Raw genomic sequence first — 18339 nt, 5'->3', positions numbered from 1 at the left:
GGTTCCAATTGGCTCATAGTCGCGACACGAACGGCGAACTCAACCCAAACGGGAGAACGGATCCCCCAGGGCCCCCTCAAAAACGTAATCCTCACTGTACCTCCGGAGGAAATATTCTAGACAAGCTTCTACATTCATTGTGATCGCTAATTTCTCCTCTTTCGCTCTTTCGCTCTCTCTTTCTCTCTTTCACTCCTCCTCTACACACACTCCTCTCTCTTGCTCGCCTCCCACCTCTCCGTTGTTTGACTTTGTTCTCTTTCTCCTACCGCCCTCGCCCTTATTTGTCTCTCTCTCTTTCTCGTTCCTTCCGACTTCACCCTTATCTCTCTCACACACGCACGCACGCGCGCGTCCAAGATCAGCTCTCTTTAAATAATCTTGTACAAACATAAAAGTTTCGATATTCCTTTACTTCTATCCCCGCCTGAATAAATGAACGTATGTATTGATGTGACTATGAGACTACGCACACACGGCCCGCATGAACTGAGGGTGACAGCACGAACAGCTGACACTGTCACAGCCTCCTCACACATAACACCTAGCTGAAACTTACCGCGAAACGCTCTATTTATCACTTATTCTACGAAAGGAGCAGATGAACAAATACAATGACAAACCGGCGAACTATACACGCGCATGAGCGAGAAAGAAGGAAAGCAAGTGGGAACGAGAGAGCGAGAGAGAGAGATGAGAGATGAGAGAAAGGGGGGGAGAAGAAAGAAGAAGAGAGAGAGATAGAGAGACGATGAGAGCGCGAGAAAAGCAAAATACATGGCTGCAATGGTGGACACACCACCAAATCTTACCTAATTCTACGACCACTTCCTTTCTTCCACTTGTACACAAATACAATATCAAGAGTACATTAATATATCGACCATACATATGCACATAATAACGACCATACATAATGCGACTCTAATGCTTACGTAAGCAAACTCGCAGCAGGTTGCCCGTATACCTCCCCAAAAGCCTGTATGATGAAAATACTATATGTTTTAAATACATTTCTGAACTCATGTGGGTCTCACAGAGAACAAATTAATATCAGCTTGGAATGTAACTATATCAGATGAGTAATGTATCAACTCGCCGCTGCCTACGGCGACAGAAAGGGGGCGAATAGTGACCAACCATCCATACATAAAGATTCTAAGAAACTATAGCCCTTCGCTCTGCCACAGGCGCACGCGGGCCACAGGCCATCTGGCAAAGAGCGAAGGCTAGTTCTAGAGCTTAAACCCTATATAAGGGTAGTTGTATAGAGAATCTAAAACTCGCATTGCCTAAAAAAGGCATCACATACAGTCAAAACGCTGGCGATAGCGCCACCTCTATAGAACGGACACGTGTTTTATATAAGACACTTGGCACTCAGTAAAGTTTATGCGTAGCTACCATATATAAAAGCACCTGTTATAGAAAGCACACCGCACGCATGCACACACACGTCACGCATGCACACACACATACACACTACGCACGACACGCAGCAAAGCCAGGCGACCCACACATATAACTCGTCTATTTTTACAACAGCAATGTAATGAGCATGAGACAAACACATGAACGCCAGGTTTACCAAACAGTCGCGGCAGGCAACCTATACACTATGTCTGATAGTCGTCCACACTCACATCACAAACAGAGAGAAACAGAAGGTGGCGGAGCGAGTGAGTGAGAGCAGGGCGAGAGTAAGCAGAGAGAGAGAGAGATTGAGAAGAGAGGGAAGAGAGAGAGAGAGAGACGAAGAGAGAGAGAGATGAGAGAGAGAAGAGAGCGAGAGAGAGAAGAAGAGTAAGAGAGAGAGAGATAGGAGAGAAGAGAGAGAGAGAGAGAGAGAGCAGAGAGAGAGGAGAGAGAGAGGAGAGGAGAAGAGAGAGATGCAGAGAAGAAGAGAGAGAGAGAGAGAGAAGAGAGAGGAGAGAGAGAGCGAGACAGAGAGAGAGGGGGGGGGGGGGGGCGGGGGGGATGAAAGAAAGTGAGTGAGATAAAAGAAAGAGCGCGAGTGTGTGTATAGACAACCTTGTTATAGCGTGCATTCACACGGCGTTTGCAGCCAGGCCAAGAGCTGGCACCCGACTGGCACAACTTCGATGACAGTATCGCATTATAATTCTGTCACCACATTGTGCTTTCCGCCAGCGCACGGGATACAACTGTATGTTCGCTGATGAAGCTTGCCCCAGCCCGACGCTGAATTAGTCATCTCAAACGCAAATAACTAAATTCTGCACTGGCGAGGCGCTGTCGTGAATTAGCGATAAGGCGAATCAGGAATTACACGCTGGAAAGAATCACGCGATAGGATGTGCCTGTATTTTATGTTTCATTCAAGGGGAAACTACGGAGTCCTGATCATCGCACCACGCAGCGTAATCACCTCGAATAGGCCAATTAGAAATACGCATGATAATAGCAATACAACGAATCCCCCCCCCCTCCAATTCCAGCGCTTCCCATGTCGAAGATAAATCCACACCCGAGGCACAAACGAATGAAACAACGAGACTGCATTCTGTACGGTTTCAATCCTCCGTTAAATCCATCTAAACGAACCTTTTACGTCGGCGATTTGTCTGCGCGGCCGTTTATACCTCGGGCGAGCCTTTGTGTGAATGCAATTTTTATGGATGACTGTGGATGAACATTTGCTCGCGGACGCGCAGAGCCCCGATGATGCGTTTTACTAATTCGAACACCTCGATGACACACTCATAGCGGGTGCTTGCAAAGAAAGACCTCAGCCACGGTTCCGGTTAACTCGCTGAAGAGCGCGCGAACTCACACAGACACTTCAGACATATAGTTTCCAAAGCTTATAAACTCCTACGTTCGCCATCCATAATCTTTTGATGTAACGTGTTTTCTGTCGTTTCTACGTTGTTCAATGTGCATCAAAGCGACCGCGGCTTGTAGTTTCCTTTCCGGATGAATAATAAGATCTAATTATATAAATTCACTCCTATTTTTTTCGAATTACAACAATAGGACTGGATTATTCCTCGTAACACGATACCTAGCCGTACACGTAGAGAGACACAGTCTTTTTCGTTACATCGCTGCGCGTGGTGACGTCGGCAGGTGTGTCGAGTTGATAGAGGATAACTTAGGCACTTTTAAAATAATTACTCACGTGACTCTCTTTGTTTCGGAGCTAGCAAACATGTCTACAATCAAGATACACTCCAATCGCGCGCAAAACCCATTCAATCTTTCCCTGCAAGCATGACAGCCAGCCACATCTGTTCCACACACGAGTGAACAACAGCCAGGGTTACTGCATAGAGGCAGCCGTGCGCTGCAGCTCTATAGAGCCCTAAATACAATCAGTCTGTATCCGTGTCAGTGAATCACATTCACCGCCTGCCCTACTTGCAGCTTACCACCGTGCATCAGCAGCCAGAGCATTACACCTTCCGAATAATCCTTATATGGAGTTTACATCATTCGCATTCTGCAAGGTAAAATCTTTAAACGCAACCGCTAATCCAGATTTCGCTCATCTTCCAAGTTGCGACAGAGGCGATACACAGAGGGTTCCCCATGGTCAGGATATCCCACTTTCGTGAATGCAGGCCTCCCCTCCTTATTGCATGTTCTTGTTATTCTTCTATTTCATCCTTTTCTAGCTGGGGGCCTGGTTTTTTTCTAGATTTTAGCAAAAAATATTTCGCATGAAATAGATAAAGGTGGTTCCACAATGGAATCAGCTCCATCGAATACAACTGTATTGCTCACATAAAGAATTTTGGTGCGGGCCCACCCACCTCAACGCTCTGCTTCTTCCTTCACGACTAGCTCTCTTATCAGACATTCCTGAACTGCACGACACATTTTGACGCTTCCATAATAATCGGTCAACCGAGCTCGCTTCAACGATAACCCGTTTATTTAACGCAAAACCCGCCTTCGCTTAGCCCAGAAAAGGAGGGGAATAGTCAGCATAGCAATAAACCGCTAGTGGGAATTTCAAAAAGAGATTTCGGGCTGGCACATATTTTACCGGAAATGACCGAATAATTCAACTTGATCACGAATCCGCAGGGACTCATAAAAAAGGCGAGCTGCATAGAACTGGAACTCTATTAGAATAGATTCAACGAAAATTTGCGTGACTAGCTGCCGCAAGCACTTCTTTCCGTCAGGCCAGCATTGCCCCCTTCATATGCTTAAATAACCACACTAGAGAAAATTGCTGGCCTATTATGCAACGAGGTGGTGGGCGGTAAGCACGAACTTAAACATTGATTCTTTCAGGATCTGTGAAACTATTGCCTATATATACTGCAAACAATCTCAAACAGCATAATGGCTACACTTTAGCCCTTTCTTGCCACTCCACCCCAGAGTCAAAACACCCTTGACAATATCTCTCTCGCTATCGTGCCAATACGAACAACAGCCAACAGTAAATAGTATACACACAAGCTCTAATTACGCGACATACTCAGAGCTCGAAACATCACCCAATCGGCTTGGCCAGGGAGCGAGGTGAAACGTATAACGGTGGCATTTTCGGTGGCTAGGGGCGGAGAGGGTGGTGCCGATTTGAGCAAGACAAACATCAGTTATAAAGCATAGAGCGCATATGTCCCCTAGCACAAGTTTAAAATGCATCCGCAATAGCTACGCAGTTACGCGACTACTCACTCAGTATAGTGAGCATATATTATTGCTTCTAATTTATCAGCATGGATGCTATACTATCCCACCTCATCATCTCTTGCGTCGTTGTGATAAACATCTGGCCCACACCCCGCGAGTCTCCTTGTTTCTAATAACGCTACATGTATTACAGGCTCAGCGTCTCTCTTCTCAACAACTCTCCAACTAACAAAACTCTGGGGCTTCTCCTCTCTCTCCCTGCTGGCGTCTCTCTCTAACATATCATACTTGCGTTACTCAAAGCCTCATCGGTCTCTGCCTCTCTCTTCTCTGTCTCTCTCCTCTCTCTGAAAACTCGCTCTCTATCTCTCTCTCTGCTCTTCTCTCTCTCTCATCTCCGCTCATCTCAATCTCTTCTCTTTCATCTCATTCTTCTCGAATCTTTCTCTCAGGTCTCTCGTCTCTCTCTGCGTCTCGAAACATCTACTATCTACATCATCTCATCTCTACATCTCATCAATCTACTCGTGGGTGCTCGTACTCGTGCTCTCGTGCATCTCTGCTCTCGCGCAATCGCGGTGACTCTTCAATCTCTCGTCTCGCGGCCTCTGGCCGTCGATATCTCTTCCTCTTTCGTTCTCTTTTCTCTCATCCGCTCTCTCCTCTCTCTACTCAGTCTTCTTCTTGTTGTCTTCCTTTCTCTTCTCTCTTACCCTTTTTCTGCTCTGCGGTCGTCGTGCGCCCCTCCATCTATGCGTCTACTCACTCTCAACTCTACTCAAATCGGCTTTCTCAATCTACCATCTGCTCCTCCTTCTTCTTCGTTTGACTCCCCTCCCCGTCCATTCAATTCTCTTCTCGTCTCTCTGCTCTCCTGCTTTCTCCTCTCTCCTCCTCTCGTCTTCTCTCAGTCAATTTCTTTCGGTTCTTCTCTGCTTCAGCTAATCAAATTCATCTCATATCGTCGGTCGTCACTCTCCCTCTCCTCTAAACAAGGTGTCTCTCTCTCTGTGTTGAACCATCATCTCGGCTCAATCACGTCTCTCAATCTCGTACAAGTCTGCTCTCATCAAAATGCCTCTCCTTCCCTAAACCGTCATTTCGTGTCCTCTCTCACTAGCTTTCTCTCATCATCTCGTCTTCTCGACTCCTTCTCTCATCTGCATCTAAGCATCGTCTTCTCTGCGTATAGCTGCAATCATCTCAGTCGCCTCCCAAAGTCAACATCTCATCTCTCATCTGCTACTCTCTGCTCCTCTCTCTCATCTTCTCTTCTTCTCCTCTCTATCTCACACTTCTTGTCTCGGTCTTCTGCTCTCTCTCTAACTCTTCTCTCTACGTCATCCTTCTCTCTCTCTCTCTCATCTCTCTCTCTCTCTCCCCCATCTCTCTCTCTATATCTCTCTCGCGCGCGCTGACAGGTGTCTAGGGACGAGGGCGGGCGTTAAACTCAACAAAGGCACCGGTAATTGTCGAGGAAGTCAGGTCAAGACAGTTGAATGCTTATTACATAAGGTGCCGCTGTCAGAAGAAAGGGCAACCGCGCCGATAATTTCACGCTCATATCAGATATGTGTGGCAGGCCCTGGTCCACTAGAGAGATTATTCTCTCGCCTCAGAAGTAGGCTGACGCACCCGGACTGCAGTACGTCCTGTCGGAATTCTACGGCAGAACCCTTTGCATTTTGCCTATAAGCAAAGATGTGGAGCGGCTGGCATGTGCTGCACGCCACTCTGCAGTCATGCTGTGTATGCAAGCTATTATCTTGACTAGTATTAAGTATGGCAATCGCAAGGAGACAACATACTGCAATCGAAGTGAACACAATGATTACGCAGTGTTCTTCCATTATGCTGCACTGTTCGACTGTGGTACACATGACATTAATCGGTATTTTCCTGTGTGTTCGCCTACGATTAAGCCTTCTATAATGCACACTCGTCACGAGTGAAGGATTCGGTGGCAGGTGGCTCTAATGAGTCGAGAGAACTCATATTCGCTTTAACTCGTTCAGCAATTACTGCAGAAGGAAAACAACCCTAAGCAACGCGCTTACACGATTTGCAGGCAGGATCAGCTGGTCAATGCCATCCAGCCTTGAATATATTGCAGAACATCAAGTTCAATGATTCCATTATTACGTCGAATTGGGCTACTCCTAAACGTATTGAACGATGATTCATCAGGGAAGATGTGGCACGCAGCAGCAGAGGGTTGGCATTGATTAAATTTTCGGTGGATGTTTGCATTCGAGGCTGCATGATAGTAGCGGCAGTCGGCAGTGGCTAGCCAACAAACAAGCTGTTCGCGTCTGCAGACAGCAGATTATGCATGATCAGGGCCATAATAAAAATATTGTTTGTACTATCTATATCGGGGTTGTCCGCCAAACCCGGCCGACTCAAAATCTTTTATTGATCTTTCCCATTCTTTTTTTTTTACAAATTGTATCACTGTACATTATATAAATCTGTAGGCAATACGTACATTATATGTACCAAGCAAAACAAACATTCAACATAAAAGGTATCCCCACACAAGCACACCCGAGCATGTATAGCCACCATGCTGAATTTGTAAAAAGAACCTCCTCAAAAAAGCCTATACCTACTTACCCAAACTTTTCAGCCTGGGTCGGGTGAGGACAAACAAAGAATTTTTAAATTGTGGCCCAAAAGATACAGAGTCTAACATGCATTATCAGTCACCTCTACAGAAAGGACACCTATTTAGAAAAGAAACTTAGCATTTTGTGGATCGTCTAAGATGGGTTTGAACCAAAAACAACACTTGCCGTGACCTAGAAAATGGAAATTGCATACCCAATACTGATTACAGATTAGATTCCATGGTGTTATATAGCATGTTCACTGTGCTTACTCTATGATAGCAGGTAGTTCCGGTGCAAGATGAAGGTGCTTGTGGTAGTAACCTCTACCATCTTCAAACGCAACAAAGTGCACTGGCTCTGACTCAGAATGTCGGCTCTTTTCTGCAGCCTGAAATAGCTGTTCGAACAAAAGCGTTAGAAGCACATCGGAACGACAATATGACTCATGGCAATATGCCGACAAATTTGCCAAGTGCAACATTTGTACATGCTTAAAAAGTATTATTGTCAGTTGCAAAACAGCGTAACACATCAAAAAGTAACAGTTTTGTTTATAAAATGACTTCGTTATAACGTATTTGTTACGTTTGTAATCCTGAGACAGCAATGTAAGATCGTTCATCGATCACTGAAATATGTAATCATACCTGGCTATAAAGGACGCTTTTGGCATTTCGCTTCAGTGACTATTATACAGGCTTGAGTGTATGCGATAAAATTATAATATCGTATTTATTTATTACCTTTTCTCCAAACTTGAATGGCACAATGGGGTCATCTTTGGCATGAAGGATTATTGTGGGGCACCGAACACTGGCAATACTAAAACACACACACATTTACAATTACAAAGCATTTCTAGACGACACCGAAAAAGTGCCAATCATGGCGTAACACATGTTTAGCAGACATCACAGCAGCAGATTGCAACATCCATGTAGCAAGTTTTCAATCTTAATTTAAAAAATTGATAATTGAATATCTACTAAAATGTGTAATGATAGTTTAACATTGTAAGCTACTTAAGGAATTAAATAAAAATGTTATTAGGATCACATACTTTTCGGTGTTATTAAACGATGCTCCATGCTTTGCGATGGCATCCAGAAATATGGGTGTGAAGAACGGTAAATACTTATACGGCTGTAACAAACAGTTGCAACATACTATAGAAGGCATTGCAAATGAATATAAACATTTAAGCAATATAAAGACAATTGTTTCTATTGATACAATTTCAGATCAACATGTGGCATATTCACAGATGTGACTTTGAAGATAATTTAGAGTAAATGATAACTTTAACTGTATGAATCAATCACACCTATTCACATCTTGAGCCTATTCTAACATTACTATCTAACATTGCCTTAATCATAATTTCATTCAACAGTATTAAGGCTGTCTCGACTCGAGACGACAAATGCTAGGAACTCACCATGGAAAGTGGATGCTCACTGGCAACTTCCATTATGCTTGTTATTGGAGCCTCAAGAACCAGTCGTGCAGGGCACCCTCCTGTAAAATAGAGCACACGTGAGTGATGTCTGTCTGTCAGTTTACACAGAATGCTTACCCGAGTGTTTTATTACGGACACAGGGCTGATACAAGGAAAGAGAGAGAGGGGTAGGGGAGAGAATGACAGAGAAAGAGATAGAGAGAAAGCGGGAAGAGATGCAATAACGGATATATATATATATAGAGAGAGAGAGAGAGAGAGAAAGTTAAAAAATGTTTCACGACCTGTAAACCAACAACTAATTTCACATGACAAAGGCTCAATGGTAAATATCACATTTATATAGTTGTTGCAATATAAGTTGTTATATATAAGACTTGCAATATGAAGATAACTATAGAGGTGGTAAAGCACCTATATGTCACCTATATGTCACCTATATGTCACCTATATGTGTCTTCATGTTACATCATGATCAACATAGAGAACACCTACCTGAATCACAAATTTGCTTAGTGAGCTGTGTAGCAACTCTGAAACAGAGAGAAAGACACTTACAATCACACTTACTGAATTTTCATCAAATATCCATTATTAACTAAACTGGAAAATTTCAGCAACCAAGCATTGGATATATATATTTATTTTTTTATAATTCAGAGTTTAGTGCAGTGTGCTAGTGTAGATATTAAAGAAATATTTTCTGTTAAAACAGTTCAGCTAATCAGATAATTAGTATTCCCCACATAAATACTGATTCATTCAACACCTAATTGTCCTGCTCTTGTAATCATTTGTTTGTATTCCAGCAATACATCAATATATGTCCATCCAGCCGTCTTTTTGTTTCAGTCTGTTTGTCAGTCTATCGGCCTATCCATTTGTCTATTGTTTCACATACTTGTTTGTGTGTGTACACAATCAATGCAACCCAATCCATTGAAGCGAAAAGTTTTCAAGCGAAAACGTTACATCATCATTCTTACAAACAGAGTAACTTGCAAAGTTATTAGGCCACAGAGTGCTCAATGGACGTAACAGTCCTGTACTGGTGACACACTAACATAGTCACACCTGTCCCACATGAGGACAAACGGCGATGACAGAGCAGCGACAAGCGCAACTGCCTGCCTGCGCCTACAATGGGTTACATCGGTGCAGGCGAGTGTGACAGCCTTGCATGTGCGGGAAGGACGGATCATATAAATACCCTCCTTACTCACCCTGACTAGCCTGCCAACCTTGACAGCAGTACAATCTTGTGTGCGAACTCATCACCTATGCGTCGTTTATTATGCGTGTCAATGCCAGGGATACACCACGACAAAAGAAGCATCGGCCCTTTGCATGTCACACTATGTAATTTCGTCGCGCTCCCTTACTTATACATTAAACGTTACAGCCCCTGACCTGACACCAGCCGATACCGGGGCCCGGTCTTAGAACGAAATATAGTCTTACAACCTGCTGAACCGATCTTGCAGTGCTGTGAAATATTATGGCCTTCGTGAGTAATAATGGCTTGGCAGAGAACCACGTGTAGCATTTACCTTACACATGAATTACGCAGTCGTGCAGTGAGTACATGATAACAATTTGAGATTATTCTCTACACTAGCTGTGATTTACAGTCAATTGCTTCTCTAGTTTCCAACTGTAATTAGTTAATTATGAGGGCAAGTGAGAATGGAACGAGGTTAATAGTGCATCCTATTGTATAATCCTATATTATTGTATCCTATTGTATAAGCCATGTTGTGCTGTAGCCATGGTGTCAGGCCTGTGAAGGTCAAGCAAAGGAGCATCAACTCACTCTAAAGACATTCAGGTTCTGACCACAGGTTGCATGTAGGTGAATAATGCAACAACTGAACCGTTGCTATTGTGTCTTCCGCAAGAAACCTGAGAGCTACTAGCAAAAATATCAATGGAAAACATGCTTTTTGTAACTTCCAGCACATCCTACAATGCACAGCCATTCAAATGTAAATGACTCTACTGTTGATATACTATAATGTCTCGTACGAAAATGGCACTTTCTGTGTTGCCAGCATTTCAATTCTGTCATAGTTACATAGATAACCTTCACAACCCTCACGCTTAATTCTAGGGAGGCACTTCACTCAGCAGTTCGAATGCATCTCAGATAGAATTATCACTGAATACCCTAACAATCAGACAAATTTCGTGCACTTGTTGCTTATCATATTTAAGGTGCCCTCAAATGCCTGGCTTATACCTCTGGGAAAATCTAAGCTATGTGAACAGTATACCCAGTTCCAAGTGAATGGCCCCAAATAATTATCTTGCTTTCATCCGCTCTTTCTTCTAACCAGCGGTAGATGTACATGGCATCGTCACTAATGCCCTTTTCGGTAGGTGAACCAGTTGAATCACCAAACCCTGGAATAAAATTATTGCATTATACTATACTTTCTTCATTTAAAATATTTGCACCAAATATAACTATAGTTACACATCCTTATTTACATAGTAGTAGGCCACACTGTGTATTTCCAATAAAGTTTAATAATAATAACAAGAGCAATCAGAGATAGCAAACCTCTGCCACAGCGTAACAGTCCCCCATCTTGCTGGTACACCCAATATAGAGTTTGATGACATTTTCAGAAACTTGAAAAAAAAGATCCAGGATTTTTTTAATATGAATTTTGAATGCGTCCCAAGTCTTCCCCACAAAACAAATCCTGGATCCAGATCACCACCAAAATCTAATCGATTGATTGCTGGCCCAAGACCAACCCGTCCAAAAAAATTCATGAAAATTCGTCCGTAACTTTTTGAGATATCCTGTTTACAGACAAACAACCCAACAAACAAACTAACAGGGGCTAAAACATAACCTCCTTGGAGGAGGTAATGATCATAATAATGATTCTTTATAATAAGTCAATAAAGTTTGACTTTTAGATCTATGTAGCATGATGATGATTTTTTTATTATCAGGTGCTGACCTCTATAGTCAAGAGCGATGACATGGAAATTGAGATCGGAGAGCATCTTATAGATTTGTACTCTATGGTAGCCTGCTCTGAAAGTACAAAGAAATATACATGAACTCACGTGAATGCGAAAAAGCGAGAAAGCGAAAAAGAGAGAGCGAGAGAGAGAGAGGGGGGGAGAGAGCGAATGGATACAGAGAGAAAGAGTCTCTCACACGGAGAGAGGGGGAGAGAAAGAGCGCGCGCGAGAGAGAGAGGGCGGGAGCGGACGTAGACATGGAGAGAGAGAGAGAGAGAGAGAGAGAGAGAGCGGGCGAAGAGAGAGAGAGAGAGAGAGAGAGAGAGAAGAGAGAGAGAGAGAGAGAGAGAGAGAAAGGCGGGGGAGATAGGGAAAGATGGGGGAGGATGGCGAAGGAGATAGAAAGGAATAGATAGAAGTAGCGATAGAGAATCAGGGAGAGCCAGAGAGAGAGAGGGGAAAAGATAGATAGATAGATAGAGAGAAAGATAAATGAACGATAAATGAGATATAAATGAGACAATGTGATAGCGGCTATGAGTGGGCAGTCATGCAGGAAAATGTGTGCAGACCGTCACGTGGCTCCACCTAGTGTCAGTAAACGTGAAAAAACAATGTCCATATAAAATAATAGGTAGGGGAGAGTATTGTCTGTGTATAGACAGTAGACACGAATGTTACCGGTCCATTTAAAACTCTAGTATAATGCAATGATTGCTTATCGATTCACGCTATTAATGACACTTGCTTTTACCTTGTACCAGCATTGCCATGTAAGTAGAGAATCACAGGTTGACTATCGCCCAGTAAAAGTTCACAGTAGTCCTCAGAAGGTTTAGACTCTTTGGCCAGATTCTTGGGTAAAATATGCCTAAATATATGTATAACTGGAGTAAATTGATTGTACAATTGAACCTGTGTTAGCGGTCACCTGTATAGAATCGCGACCTGTCTATAAAGAAAATTTTTGGTATTTTTCTTGAGTGGTAGTTACAGTCACACCTATATATATAGCATTGAATCAATGGAAACTAGAGCACTCGGAGAGCACAGACCTCTGTCAAGGCAGCTGAATTCTCTCAATGTAAATTTGTAAGTCTACAGCCAGCGCACCTAGCGGAAGTGAACTGAAACGTTCATGTTAACAAACCCACAAACCAACACTCAAACACACGCCGGTGAAAACATAACCCCCGCCAAGCCCCTGGCGGAGGTAATGACAAAAGTATTCTTGTGGTGTTCATAAATTCTATAAAGGTGGATTCACGCAATAACTGTCACTCAAGAAAATGACAAAATTATGCTCTATAAACAGGTATCTGTCCTAAATAGGTGAATATTAGTACAAGGTTGACTATACATTGAAACCCTCCACAATACAGACACGTGTCTATAAAACACTCTTGAGATTTCTATCGATTGGAAGTTATGATCTTGATGAATATATGTCGAGAAGCCTCAATAGGCGAATTACAAGAGTACAAGAGCACAGAGGACACTTAAAATTTCCATTCAACATGTTCAATGGAGTTACAGAGTGAAACCATCTAAGAAAGTAGATTTCAGAAACCTGTGGCTAGATGGCACTCAGTTGGTTAGCTTCTATTTCAAGAGCTATCAAGCACAGTCCACTAAATAAATAAATGATAAATATTGTATCCACTGCAAATAGTGACAGCCACCATTTAGTTTTGGAAGGAAGTTATAATTACTTACCATACTCCTAGGGTGACACCTGGCTCACTTTCTAAGTAGAAGGCACAAGCTGCTGGCAACCCATGTAACTCTGGCATGCTAAGGTCTATGAATGGTGGCCATGCAACTGCAATCACAGAGTTTTGCAATGACTTCACTGATTTAAACATACACAATGATATAACTCCTCTATTTTTACAAGAAAAAATTTCAGTATGGTAGAAAGAAATGCAGCAACAGAGAGGTGATGAACTGTAAGTATCGCACCAGCAGATGTAAAAGAAACGAAATACTGCCAACAAGATGATATAATGTTATCAGGAGTGTATAATAACAGGTTCTATTAATATACACTCTTCATGTTATCTTACTCCTGACACAATGTGTATAACATGTCTTCAATATATATAGTTTACAGTGTTTCCCCTGCATTGACATGAGCGAGGCGGGCCACCTCGCTCAAATTCTTAGCCGCCACACAGAAATTTGTCCAAAACACTGCCTCGCTGACGAAAATCTCATACAATGTGTTCAGAATAGCTTAGAATGCACCAAATTCCACCATTTTTTCAAAGAATTTCCAGGGGGCACGCCTCCGGACCTCCCTAGCTGGGCGAGCACATATGGTGCTCGCTTTGCTAGGACCTCGAAACGCACAAACACACCAACAAAATTACCACCTCACAGACCTTTTTGGCCAGGGGAAACACTGGTTTACATGTATTACTTGCACTGATATTTTCTTATTTCTTGCAGGACCAGAAACACTATTTATTGCAGTCTATGCTTCACATAGTGACATGAGCAATCAGATAACAATTCATTTAGTAAGTGAGCTGTCTATAATGTAATCAGGTTAAAGCATCATAAATATTTTACTCCTCCACATTTTCACATGAACTATAATAGACAGATATAAAATACACACCCATGTTCAGGAAGACAGCATGTTGGATTAGCTTCGGGAAGATGGTGATTAAAACAGGAATTCCAACGTATGTAGCAGCGAAGACGGCTACGATGGTCTTACTAACATGCCAAAACCATGACCTGAAAATTGGATGTATGTGAGCAGCAATTGGAGTATACACAATGTGTGTGGCTATACACAGCTCCCAACTTCATAAGCAAGGGCTGAAAATAGGGCAAGTCCAAAGTGTGGGACCTGCCGATTTCATGCTCGGACCTTCGCAATTTCCAAGCAGAAAGTCCGTTGGACCTATCAATAATTTACAGCACTCCACTTTCATTAAATAAAACATCATTAAACCATTGCAAATTGCAAAGAAAGAAAGCGAAAGTAGATCGATTTTTTGTCACTTTCGACATCTAGTATCATATTTAATATTCACAATGAAACATACCAAGTATAAGAGTCAAATTTACTGAAAATCTTATCGAAATTACACGTACTGATAGTGTATGCTGCAGCGTTATTTAGAAGCATGGTTGTTTATAACGGAAGTTAATGCGAATGCGCCCGTAGTTTCAGCATACCAGAGGCGTGTTCAACAGAGCGTGAGCTCAATGCGAACGCTCGATGCACGAACGCAGCGCCTCTTAAACTGACTATTGCGAGATTTTTGCTCAGAAAAACTAAATATAGCTGAATATAGTCTCACCTGACGGCGAAAATATCACTGATTACACCAACATTAAAAATACTACGATTTTCTGCAGTTATAGCATAGAAAATTGGATATGAACACATCGTAACAGCAATGCATTTTATCATGTTGCGACAATGCCTAATGGCAGAATTGGTAATCTTGTATTTGTGTCGGTGATGAATTGAAAACAAGTGCGTGCCTTCACTGTGGGTATGGCAGATAAGCGGTGGCGCCACAAGCTAATGCATACTTCCTGTTAGTTCAAGATGACAGAAAACGAATGTTTACAAAAACGATAAGTTCGAAACTGGCAGTTTTCGGTGGTTCGAAGGTTCTAAGACATTTTATTGTTATTCTAGACAATTGCTGTTACTCGAGCAATAACAGTAGGTATCATGAAAGTGGGGAAAACACTGGAAAATTCTCGCAATAATCGCTTTAAACGACACACGAGCGCTCGCTGTGCGCTGGCTTTATCCAAGATAGCGGCCCCCATGGAGGGTTACTCAGCATATTTTAATCGTGAGATTTTAATGTCTTCGAACAAGTACTGTTAAACAAATTAGCAGACGAAATTGATACGAATTGAATTTAGAAGTAAATGAATGAATAAAAAATGAAATGAAGTTGAAATAGATTGCAAATTGAAGTCAGAAATGTTAGATTCCCATTCGCCAGATTCCCCGTCGCCATCTTGTAAACAACTCGCGCGCTGCGAGAACAGCCTTTGGAGTTTGCGCGCGCTCGCTCGCGCAGTGTCGTTCAGAAGGCAAGTGCAACTTGGTACCACATACTTTACGCAGAATTATATAAGAAATCCTGTTCGAATTTGCCGCGAATTTCCCACGGAGCCATTTTGTAAATGGGAACAAAAATCCGAAAATCCATAACCGCGCTATTAGATCCCTACTAATCACAGTAGTCGCCCGTGTGATGTCACTTCGCCTTGACAGCGCCGGCGTGGCTCGTCTTGGAGTTGGGCAGGCGGATGCAACACCTCCCAGAATGCAATGCGCCACCATTACTCATGTATTGCTCCCATTTAAGAAACGGCTCCGTGGGAAATTCGCGGCAAATTCGAGCAGGATCTCTCATATAATTCTGGGTAAAGTATGTGGTACCAAGTTGCAAGACAGATATTTCGAACAAGTGACCATTCAGCTACACACAGATTCGTGGCAATTTGTTGTATATTTTTGCTGTAATGTTGCGAAAAGATTCGAGCGTTCTGGAATTTCTGTGCGGATGCTTTCTTACCTTCTCTATCCTACTGTGTATTTGTGCACAATGGCGTGCGCGCTATAGGAATGTGTGTTGCAGCGGTGTATTGGACGGTATTGAAGTGAAGTTATTAAGTAAAATCAAACCTATCGAATACTGCCTAGGTCTAGTACTGACAGTGAGGCTACTCAACGCATCATTTTATTATTGAACGGCGCCAAGTACGGGGCGCCATGCAGGACGGCATTTTTGTAACCTATAGCAAACTTGAGCAAACTGAGTTTTTGTGAAGCCACAAAACTCAATCTGTAATGCCTGTCCCATCAAACCCAATTTTGTGAACACAGGGAAACTCAATTCTGTCAAACTGTTCAACTAAAACTCATTTTTCTGTACAACACAAAAACTCAATTTGTAAACACAAAACTCAATTCTGTGAACCGGTTCCACAAGAACTCAATTCTGATCGAGCCGAGTCCAACAAAACTCAATTTGTTGGCCCAAAATATGGCACACGCATGTACAAGGGTACATTGGTCTTCTGAACAATGGTAGCCCTTCTTACATGCGTGTGCCATATTTTGGGCAAGCAAAATCGAGTTTTGTGGAACCGGTTCGACAGAATTGAGTTTGTGTTTAACACAAATTGAGTTGTGGCAACCGGTTCGAGCAGAATTGAGTTTGTGGAAGCAGGATATGACACGAATGTGAGTTTGTGTTCACAAAATTGAGTTTTTTGTGTCGAACGCGAATTGAACAAGAATTGAAGTTGTGTTTACAAAATTGAGTTTTTGTGGTACATTGGGATGACAGAATTGAGTTTGTGTTCACAAAATTTGAGTTTTTGTGAGACAGAAATTGAGTTTTGTTAAATCAAAATTGACGCCCCTGTCCTGCATCGCGCCACCCCGTACAGAACAGTGCATGTCCGACCGCCTTGCGGCAGTTAAATGAAAGCGGGCTTATAGTACTAGAGTAGAAGCTATTTGTGGCTAGGGAGGGTCTAGTGTCCCCCCAGGGTACTACCGGAAACGTATCCCTGGTAGCCAGAGCATTAGATATCAATAATGTAACGCCAAAACCCAAGAGGATTAGATACCCCCTATCCTCTGGGTTACATTAATTATATCTATCCATGATGCATAAAATCAATCTGTGACTTTATATGCTCTTGCTGGTACTATCTAAATATTAAATATGACGGACTCGTACTGCCGCTTTACTCCCACTACGCCTTACCACAGGCACAGTCGCCTACGCCTACACATCCCTAACCTCTAACGCTTAACCGCTCACCATATCTAGATTAGTTACCAAGCAGGCTCTGAATAACGCGACGGCACCGAAGCAATTGCCGTCGGTGCCACCTATGCAATTGCCTGTACTGGGGCCCGCCCTGAAAATCCAACCCGAAGCGACGGCAGTCACTGCTGCCTCCCCTTTTGTGTAATTGCCCGTCGGTTGCCCTTTAATCTACTGCCCTAGTTTCCGTTTTAGTCAAATCAACCATAAACACGTGCGCTGTGCGTGCCGTAGTTGCAATGATGAGGGCTAAAAACCGATAGTCGCCAGGAGGGAATAATAACAGCAATCGGATAATTATTCGCACTCCTGATATCCGGGCCATTGTAAAGATTTCTTGTTAGTGTAACTTCCATCTAGCAGAGGTGGGTTTAAAAACAGGGGGGGGTTCGCGGTGTTTACGGTGTAAAGCTTAACATGGGGGCATATTAAATGTTTTGTACATTAAAAAAGCAAGATGATGTTGATGTAACTAATTTGTTATGAGTTTTTCCTTTATTTTACAAGTGCCTTGGTGCCGCTTCTCAAATATTGAGAGTTGCCCTTGTGCCTTTTGCTTATTTTAGAGAAAAATTCAAGCGATTTTCGTCACATGCCTAAAAAAATTGCCTTGCCCTTCTCGTCGCTTAATTCGAGCCCTGTACCAAGGGTACGTTCCGGCAGTACCCGGCGGGCATAGACCCTGTAATAGCCTACGGGCGCGGTAGACCGAATAATTCCTGTCACATAATAACCTTTTTTATATTTTGGTGAGGGTTATCATTGGGTCTATAACGCCTCACCAAAATATAAAAACGGTTATATGGAGCAGAATTTATTCGGTCTAATGTGGCCGCAGACAGG

The 18339-nt window shown here is 42.8% G+C and overlaps 1 protein-coding gene across 1 annotated transcript in view; it reads right to left on the bottom strand.

The window, feature by feature from the left end:
• Window positions 1-18339, bottom strand: part of LOC106820863 (monoacylglycerol lipase ABHD12-like) — a 35288-nt gene that overhangs the window by 13051 nt on the left and 3898 nt on the right. The window contains exons 2-11 of the mRNA XM_014825457.1: window positions 14292-14413; window positions 13385-13490; window positions 12423-12539; window positions 11662-11738; window positions 10960-11089; window positions 9182-9219; window positions 8665-8744; window positions 8287-8369; window positions 7970-8048; window positions 7496-7623 (exon numbers count right to left, since the gene is read on the bottom strand). Of these exons, the coding sequence (XP_014680943.1) occupies window positions 7496-7623; window positions 7970-8048; window positions 8287-8369; window positions 8665-8744; window positions 9182-9219; window positions 10960-11089; window positions 11662-11738; window positions 12423-12539; window positions 13385-13490; window positions 14292-14295 (842 nt within the window). The 5' untranslated portion in view covers window positions 14296-14413. The remainder of the gene's footprint in view (window positions 1-7495; window positions 7624-7969; window positions 8049-8286; window positions 8370-8664; window positions 8745-9181; window positions 9220-10959; window positions 11090-11661; window positions 11739-12422; window positions 12540-13384; window positions 13491-14291; window positions 14414-18339) is intronic.

The sequence above is a fragment of the Priapulus caudatus genome, unplaced genomic scaffold (genome assembly GCF_000485595.1).
Source record: "Priapulus caudatus unplaced genomic scaffold, Priapulus_caudatus-5.0.1 Scaffold50, whole genome shotgun sequence".
NCBI lineage: Eukaryota > Metazoa > Priapulida > Priapulimorpha > Priapulimorphida > Priapulidae > Priapulus > Priapulus caudatus.
This window is presented reverse-complemented; position numbering and strand designations above follow the sequence as displayed.